The 9,509-nt window shown below is 41.5% G+C and overlaps 1 protein-coding gene across 1 annotated transcript; it reads right to left on the bottom strand.

Moving 5' to 3' along the window:
- Positions 1–2,678: 2,678 nt before the first annotated feature.
- LOC104943115 (H(+)/Cl(-) exchange transporter 7-like) lies at positions 2,679–7,022 on the bottom strand. The gene is made up of 6 exons (XM_010768434.1): positions 6,916–7,022; positions 6,258–6,390; positions 5,606–5,665; positions 4,996–5,172; positions 4,188–4,268; positions 2,679–4,087 (listed from the first exon to the last, which is right to left on the bottom strand). The coding sequence occupies exons 2-6, from the start codon at positions 6,381–6,383 to the stop codon at positions 4,001–4,003; spliced, it is 531 nt and encodes a 176-aa protein (XP_010766736.1). The 5' UTR covers positions 6,384–6,390; positions 6,916–7,022; the 3' UTR covers positions 2,679–4,000.
- Between the last annotated feature and the right edge of the window lie 2,487 nt (positions 7,023–9,509).

Genomic DNA, 9,509 nt, shown 5'->3' on the forward strand with positions numbered 1-9,509 from the left:
GAAAGATCTGAGAAAATGCTCTGAAGGCGCGGGCCAAGGATCTGCTCCGCTGATATATTATCATGCTCATTTTCAGGTTCATATCAGTATGTAGTGTCTCTACTGGGACATGTTTCCATACTTTCATGTTCAAAAAGCTCTTTATTTTCCTCATACTGCCTGTGCTGCAGCACCTCTTTTCACCCTCTGTCTGAAACCAGAGCCCAGTCTGCTCTGATTGGTTAGCTGGCCTGCTCTGTTGGGATTGGTCAACCGCTTAGAGATGTCCCGCCCCTTTGCCTATCACGTACAAGGGAACTTTGGTATTTTAGCCTTTGCATACCATTTAAAACCTATATAACACAATACTGTGATAACAAAAAACTAAGACACCTTGCTCTTGCCAGTTGGTCCAAAGATGCCTATCCCAGATTTAACACATCATATATTTGTTGTTAAATGTGTACAAATAACAAGGAAGTGTGAAATTGTCAGCTATTTATCTCTCTTTCTATCCATAAAATCAGGTTTATAATTATAATTTTTTCGACAAAGGGTCTCCTGTCATCTCAAAAATGTGCAAGGGTGCTACTGACCACCGAGCGAAACCAATTATCATACAGTAACACAACACAAATTGAATTCAGGGACTGATATCAAATGGATTTGCAAGTGTAATCTGCATTGATTTGGTAAATTATTCCATTAAGCTCAGGCTCTGGTAATTGCTTTCTCTCACACAGGCTCACACACAGATACAGTATGTAAGCTATACACCTGGGCTGTATGTATAATAACGGTCTAAGCGGTTTTCCAACAGCACATTGGGTGGGAGGCATTTATCTCGGCTTAATGTGGAAAGAAGAACACGACCCGTTTGGAGCCCATTCAACCATAACCGCCTGATTGAGTCAGACTGAAACACTAATTCTCAGAGGGAATAAAAAGTAATTTAATGTGGTAAAGGTAGTCGCCGAGCAACCATGAATGAATAAATACAAAAGGTGTTTGACGAGGAAAGATTGACAAGAATGAATGTAATCAGAGGTGGTAATCACGTTTGTCAGGGGATGAAGGAATGAGTACGTAGCTTTTCTTGTCAGGCGATGAGTGAGTATTATATTTGAATCAATGTATCAAAGGCAGGGGAAGAGATTCAGAGGGTTTACGTGCAATAATAGGACACAAAACCAGACTATATCATCATAAACGATGTAGATTAGGGAAGACTGGGCTCTGGTTTCAGACAGAGGGTGAAAAGAGGTGCTGCAGCACAAGCAGTATGAGAACAATAAAGAGCTTTTTGAACATTAAAGCATGGAGACATGTCACGGTAGAGACACTATGAACCTGAGAATGAGCAGGATATACAGAGATGTTTCAGGTCCTAGTTAGCTGTTTCTTTAAGCTAAGCTAAGCTAAGCTAAGCTAATTGGCTGCTGTCTGTAGATATCTATCATACAGAAATAAGAGAGGTGTTGTTTTTCTAATGTAACTCCCAACAAATATGGGGAAAAAATATGTTGAAAACCACAGTATTGGATGCACGGCCTTATCGATCTGACTTCTGAGTAGCAGTTTTTATTTGGCCCTAAAACATCTTGTAAATTGCATCATGAATACTTTAATCCAAATACACGCTGACAGACCGTATAATATGCACAACTGATGATAAACAGTTTTTACATGTCAGAAACAAAACATACAACAATAATATATATATATATTCTTTTTTTTCTCACACATAATTATAACGAAGTACACAAAAAAAATAAAGAATAATAATTCTCAAATAGTCCCTGTCATGTTCAACAGGGGCGAGAAGAAGCTTTAAAAACACTTTTCTGGTCCTACCCCCTCTAGCATACATTTTCCTTATAAATAAAATATTAGGTCATCGTCATTGGCGACATGTTTGTATTGTTAATTTGTTTGTTTTTTACAAAACAATCAGAAATAAATTACTTTTACAACTACAAGAAATAACAAATGGGATTTTTCAGGTCCTGTTCATAACCATTCATGATTTGGTTCCTAAATAATACTTTCAGTTTAGACAGACTTGTACAATATTTGAGTGCATCAGTTATTCCACAGACTAACACCTTTTGATGAGATGCAATGAAGTTTGGCATTTGTTCGTACGGGTGGTTTTTTGAAAATGCGGTTTCCTCTCAACATGTGCATGCTTTCTCTCCGTGTGAAAAGTCAAAGCATGCACATGTTGTCTTCCTATTGGTAGGTTACACATGTATCACTTCTTTACATACATGTGATACAAATATGTAATGTAGCTTTGCATTGAAGGAACTTGGCGTCTGTGGGTGTGAACAACCAGAAAGTGTTTTATCTGTCCTTCTTCTGCCATCTAGTGGACACTGAGAGAAGTGATGGTGTCTTTAAAATGATTTACCGTTAGTGGTCGTGACATCTTTCCTCAGGGAATTCATCTGTTGTAACCATTTATGAACGTTTTATGTTTAAGTAAGTGTTTCATTGATTTCTATTATCATTAAAAACGAACTATACTATACATATGATATACTGTTTCCCCCTGTGGAAGATTCTTATCCTCTGCTCACTTCTGATACTGCCAGACCTTTTAATACTTTTATGTTCACTTTAAATCCACACAGAGGAAAGTAAAATGACTCTTTTGCTTTAAGATTTCAAAATGTTTTTTCAAGCAGACACACAGATAAAATGACAATAGATTTCAACTTTATTAATTCACAAAAGGCTTATCCAGTGGTTATGAAATTGAGCATAGTCCATATTTTAACATCTAGAACTGTACAAAGACAACAAACCGAAGGAGAAAACTAAATAACACTGATATTTGAAAACATGTTGGATTTACAAACTGACCATTTTTAAATCTGAGTTTTTTTATTGTGTAAATTGATTGGTTTAAACAGAGTTCATGTGATAAACAACGGTTTACATTCATTTGGAGTTCACGAGTGACACTTTCTTTTCAGTAGTAGACCAAAGTGCAAACATTTTGAGATTTTCTGAAAAAAGATGATGGTACCTAAGAGTTTCAGTCCGTTTTCACTGGCAGTAGTACAAAAGATATGCTCAGTAAAGCTGACAGAAGGAGAGATCTGTATCTCCAGTTTGTCTCCAACGACAAAATGACACGTTTCCAAAATAAATAGGTGACCATTATGTCTTATTAAAGGTGTCTTGGGATATGTGACTGGGCATAGGTGAGCCCAAATCACACATTTAAAATACATTAACAATAAATAACAGCATTCGCTCAGTGCAAAACTACACAATAGCCGAAAAATAAAAACGTTTCCTGCATCGCCGAAGAAGACCGTAAATGGTCGGTTATTATACGATGAACCCTTGCTCAAAATCATGTTTTCAAACCAATCCAAAAAATGTAAATAATCAATGTTATAACTGATTCATATGTGAAGTGATATCAGAACAACACGAAGGAAACACTGAGAGACATGTGCAGATCTTTTCCTTTTTAAATGAAGCAGAGGGATTTTAACTTAACTTCACCACGTACGTAAAATGTCTTTGAAGAGGTCTTTGAAAAGCATAATCGAAATACAAATCCTCAGATAAGGCAACTTTTTTTTCTTTTCCATCCATTAGACATTATTTGCATACAAGTAAAAGAAAAAAAAAACAAGGGTACCAAAGCCCCCGTTCTTAGGGTTCATTTAATGTCTCAGAGACGATAACGTATTCTGTTGAAAGCAAAGCATTTCAAATGGATTGAACAGAACGAATCTGTTCGTAAAGGGCTGTTATTCTTCATCCAATTGTTACACTAGTTTTACAATTAAGTGTATTTTTCTAACACTTCACACGTTTTTTCATGGTGAACATTTCGGCTTCAGGAAGTAACGGACACCTCTCGGCCGTGGATAGTGTCCTGCATAGCATCTGAGGAGGCATCAGGTGGACATAGTTCATAGATGTGTGTGTGTGTGTGTGTGTGTGTGTGTGTGTGTGTGTGTGTGTGTGTGTGTGTGTGTGTGTGTGTGTGTGTGTACTATGTCTGGGCCAGCTGAAGCTCCTCCAGTCCGTGACTACCCAGGTGATATCTGGCCAAATCTTTCCTAGTCACCAGACCGACCACCTGAAAACCAAATGTGTGAAGTCAGAATAATTGTCAGCAACAAGAATGTGATCATGACATCAAGCAATGCATTAAGTCACACACAAACACACACTCTTACCCTGTTCACATCATCCGCTACCACCAGGTGTCTGAGTCCCAGCGCTCTGAACAGCTTAAACACACGAGGAAGAGAAGTGTCCTGCAAACACAACGTGTCATTTTAGTTTAAATAAAGTTGTAAAAGTTATGTATTAATATAAACATAAATGTTGGCCATGGGGAGTTAAACACCTGAACTTTTTGAACATACATGACATTCATCTGTTTGCAACTCATATATCAATATTCCAATTACTGTATATAGACTATTCTGCACTGTTTCTATTATATTCTGTTTCTATTATATTCTGTTTCTATTATATTCTGTTTCTATTATATTCTATTTGATTTTATATATTATATACTGTTTTATTGTGTTGCACTGTCGGAGGAACCTGTGACCAAAGAATTACATGACAATAAGAGCCTTGAAACTTGTGCCATAGAGTGGTGCAGTGACGCGTCCTAAAACCAGGAAGTAAGCTGCGCTCGGGTTCCCTTGACAACAAAAGCAATGGGATTTCTCCATAGGATTTTGGAAAATAGCTCAAAATAAGGTCAGTGGAAAACGAACCTGTTAGATAAATGCACAGCCGGATAATATCCACATGTCTACTCTACAATCATAAATCTATCTATTAGATTTAATACTCAAAAACAAAACGTGCATTTAACAGGTTCGTTTTCCACAGATCTTATTTCGAGCTATTTTCCAAAACCCTATGAAGAAATCCCACTGCTTTTTTGTCGAACCCGAGCGCAGCTTACTTCCTGGTTTTAGGACACATGTATTATGTACATCTACATAAACCGTGTGTGTGTGTTACCAGTGGCACAGTGTAAGGCGTTGCGTTCATGAACTCGGTGAGGTCCATCATGCACTCCCTCTCGTCCTGGGACACGTGGATGCTCTGGATGGGGGGGAAGCGAGGGTACGCGTCCCTGAAGTCCTTCAGCTGGAGCTTCCTCTGAGTCAGCTGGGAGCGAGCCAGCTCCACAAACACCTGCCGGGACACAGGAGGAACTGTGAGCCACGCTATTTAAAACATCACAATAGTGAAACATTTTATTTTTGAAGTGAAAGGAAATATATATACACATTTTTTTATAAATATATATATCAAACAACTATTAAAATAAATAAAAAAGCAGAAAAAATAGTTATTGAATGAATAATTTGAAAATATGAATTCTTACTTATTTTTTTACATACAGAGTAAAAAGCATATCAGACGCCTTTAAACCAAAAGCAATTATTTTTTAAGTGAAAGAAAAAATATACAAATATAAACAAATAACTAATAAATCGAACCTTAATTGAAATACATTTATTTAAATAATAATGATATATGTACAAAAAAACCCACATATTTTGACTTAGATTAGGGTTAATAGCTGATTTCATGGCAGTGATATATGAAGGGTTGCTGATGTTACCTTGTGCCTTAGAAGAACGATGAGCTGAGAGCGTAGGATGAGGCCGCAGAGCTTCGACGGCTGAAAGCGAGTAAACAACAACAAAAGGTGTCGTTAAAGAAATATAAGGATTCAGATTGAAGCTCAAACTCTCTGGTACAGTATTAACACTCTAAAATGAGTCATCCCGAAAGTACTACGATAGAGTTCCTCAAAAACTAATAATACTTTTTGTGGTGATTATCTACTTTGTTTCCAGTGTGTCTTTTCTCAGCCTCTTGAGAGTGCGTACTTTGATCTTTTCTATTCAACATTGGATTCGATATGACGAGGAAGTGGGCAAGAGCTGCAGACATTACTTCCTCAAACATGGTCTTATGTCTGCACTGCATTTCTGGTATATCATTTTTCTACAGTAGGTGCTGGTATTTCTGCATTTTTCTGAAAGATGTCTCTGCACAACTGCTGATTGTTGGAAAGAAAATAGCATCTTAAGAGAGACAACAACATTTACTGCTGATACTTTAAAGGGGTAGCTGCGATTTGATCTAAAAAAAAAAAAGGCCTGAACAATGACAGGGAAAAGTCAGTCCACGTAGATGCATTTCACCATGGCTGGATCCTGCTAAGATAATTGCACTATTTCAAAGAAAACAAAGCCTTCATGCATTACCTCGTCACTATCTGCGCCCTGCATGACGACCGGGAAGCCGTTGTGACTGGTGGACGTGTTGCTAAGGACGTCCACGATGGTCCCCACTTTTTCTATCCTGTTCAGACAAGTGACCGGGGCACTCATCACCTCTCTGTGTGTGGGGGAAGAAGAGGGAGAGGAATGAGAACATGGAAAAAGAAATAGTAGACTATAGTGTATTTGAATGGAATATATTTTAACAATCATTCAGGGAAACGCAAATGTGCTTATTGAGCTTAAAAACAGTTGAAAGGCAATTGAATGAAATTCCCAAGGTAGATGTATAATATTTTTCTTATAATGAGAAGTTGCTATGCTTCCACTATAATGAATGAAAGGTGTGAGAGCGGTGCGTAGGTGGTGTGGTGTAGAGATCCAGTCTGCACACTTAAATCTGCCAGTCTTACACTTATATAGTTTAACATGAGAAGTGTGCGACCCTTTTCACACAGAAATGGTTCATTAAGTGTCTGCTTTTTCAATTAAACTACCGATATACACAGTGAGTGGATTTCATACTTAAAAGTCCTGTGGTAGAGTAACTTAGCTGATCTTCCTGTAAATGTGGTAATAACTAGATGAATGAAACCCTGCATACTTCAGTCATTATGGCTCAGTGTCTCAGAGAGGGACTCACCTGGCTGTTAACCAATGGGAGGTGGCGGGAGCGTCCCAGTGCAGGAAGGGGACGCTCTGCAGCTTGATGTGGATATCATACAGACCCTGGAGCAGGAAGAGGTTTGATTTGATTTATTTCCAACGTGTGAAACAATAATAGTAAAAATAATAATAATAATGAAATGAAACAAGAGAATTACGATATTGTACAAACTTAAGCAGTATCAAATTGATAAACAGAAATATTATTGACTTACAAATGATATATTACACATCCGACAAGAGACAGTGGACTTATTGCTCCATCAGCTGCTAAAACCCTCTTAACTGTGCAATTCACTGCACGATTGTTATGTACAGGGGGGCACATTAGTGGTACGCAGGTACGCATGCGCGGCAACAATCTGAAATGCGTACCGTCACTTGTGTCATAAAGCGCATTTGCGTACCGGTGAAGCTTTTCCAGAAGGCGGTTAGATCACCGGACGACTTCCGTGTGCACAGAGAGGGCTGCTGTTAACGTCGGTCTGTACAGCAGCACTGCGCTAAAACAGTTCTGTGGTCCACTAACAGTAGACTGTCATTGTCTGTCTGTGCGCAGTCCGGAGCTCACAACCTATTGTCCCGACTTTGTCCTCCCCTATCATACCCAAACAACTTACACACCCAGAGATGAGTCCGGAGTTTACGACGTTAGAGACATGCGGTTTCGCCTACTACTCGAGAAAAGGCCCACACAAAACCTCGGTCTTCGTCAGTTGCAAGTACCACTGCGACTCACACCCACCGGGAGCGAGGCGTATCACCTAGATCTGCATAAGAGCATGCGCTTTAGGGGAACTATTTATATGATTATACCTGTACACACTGCGTCTAGCACCGTACTCATACCCCTGGAAATCATGCACCCAATCGCGACCCCATATAGAGTTTGCATTATTGAAGGACGTCACGGTCACAGACCCATCAACCCCCCAGAGAGGTTTGCAGGGGCAATATTCCACTGACCTGTACTCAACCTAAACCGATATGACAACGTGCGCGGAGCACCAAGACCTCTCCGAATGTAAATGAACTACTCCGATAGTGTCTCGGGAGTGAACCTTAAGGCTCATAGAGAGCTTCTTACGGAAGCTGACTAACATTAAGACAACACGAGAAACACTCTATGACCCCGCGCGTCGTGTGGAGGTACTCCGCTACACATATGTATAAGTACGGCATATGACTCATCCTCCGAGCCGTCGAGCGTTCGATATTCCCAGTCACTCACTCTTGGTATCACTTGACTCTTATAGAGTTCTTATATAAGCCTGTTGACGACACTATTCCTTACAAGTTCCTGCTGGATAGATGCCTAGGCCACACAATAGAGAGAGCGCGAGCATCGTCCTTTTGTGACACCCTGTCGATAAGGTATGAGACCCGTCAGACAAAAAAATTATTAGGTATATATGATGTAGAGGAGATGGGTCACTCGGCACTCTCAAGCCGGCTTACATGCACTCTACTGAGCAGTCAAACTGGCAGTAGTGTCTGACTCTACACCCTTCAGAGAAATCCGCGTTGCGAGTCGCTTTGCAAAACGAGCGGTATTGCATGCAGACTCGGTCTTCGCGAGGTTTTCTAGGAGAGATCACGCAGATGACGAGGAGGATATACCAACGGTGGTTATACTAGGTGCAGATGGACCCACGCTGATAAAACGACACGGCGCTCCAACTCAATTTCTGACATGGCTTTCTTGCCTTTGATACGTCTAGCGAGGTTCTTCCTGTTCGAGCGCGCTGTCTACCCCAAAAGCGGAGCGATCGCGCGTCGCGACACAGAATGTGAATCACTCGGTCCACCACCCCTACGCTGTGTTGCAAAGAGTCACTGCGCTGAGGCTACTCATTCCGGACGCTCAGCACAAACCATGAGGAGGCGAATGCCGCACTACAATCTACAATCGTCCCCCCCCCCCGCCGCCCAATCACCTCATACTTCCGGGAGTCGATAGCGACTTACAGTCGCCCCGCCCCCCCGCCAACGAATCACCGCGAGATAAACGTTCGGGGAAGCACAATAGCGGCCTTACAGTCGTCGCTAGTCCCCCCTCAACCCGGCCAGAGCGAAATCGAACCCATGCACAATTGACAACTCCACCTACAGAGAGCGCGTGGGACGAACTCATACGCGCGCGGTGTGTACCGGACGCGTCGGAGGGCATCCCTCCACAAGGTCTCCGTGCAGGGTACGACACCTTCTGCTGGTTCCCCCCATCTCCCGCTACCCCCCCAACAACGACCGCATACGACTCGGGCGCGCGACCACCAACATAGCGCATTACAGGTCGCCCCCCCCCCCCCAACAATCACCTCACCTAACTTCGGGAACCATAGCCGCTTACAGTCGCCCCGCCCCCCAACACATCACCTCAATACTTCCCGGGAACGATAGCGCCTTAACAGTCGCCCGCACCGCCCAACTTCACCCTCGATACTTCGGGCCAGGACGATAGCGCCCTACAGTCGCCCCCCCGCCCACCATCACCATCAAATACTTCGGGAAAAACATAAGCGCTTTGTCTCACAGTCGTTCCCCCCTCGCCCACCCCTCCGATTGACCTCG

Source organism: Notothenia coriiceps, unplaced genomic scaffold (assembly GCF_000735185.1).
Source record: "Notothenia coriiceps isolate Sejong01 unplaced genomic scaffold, NC01 NC01_scaffold00005755, whole genome shotgun sequence".
NCBI classification, from domain to species: domain Eukaryota; kingdom Metazoa; phylum Chordata; class Actinopteri; order Perciformes; family Nototheniidae; genus Notothenia; species Notothenia coriiceps.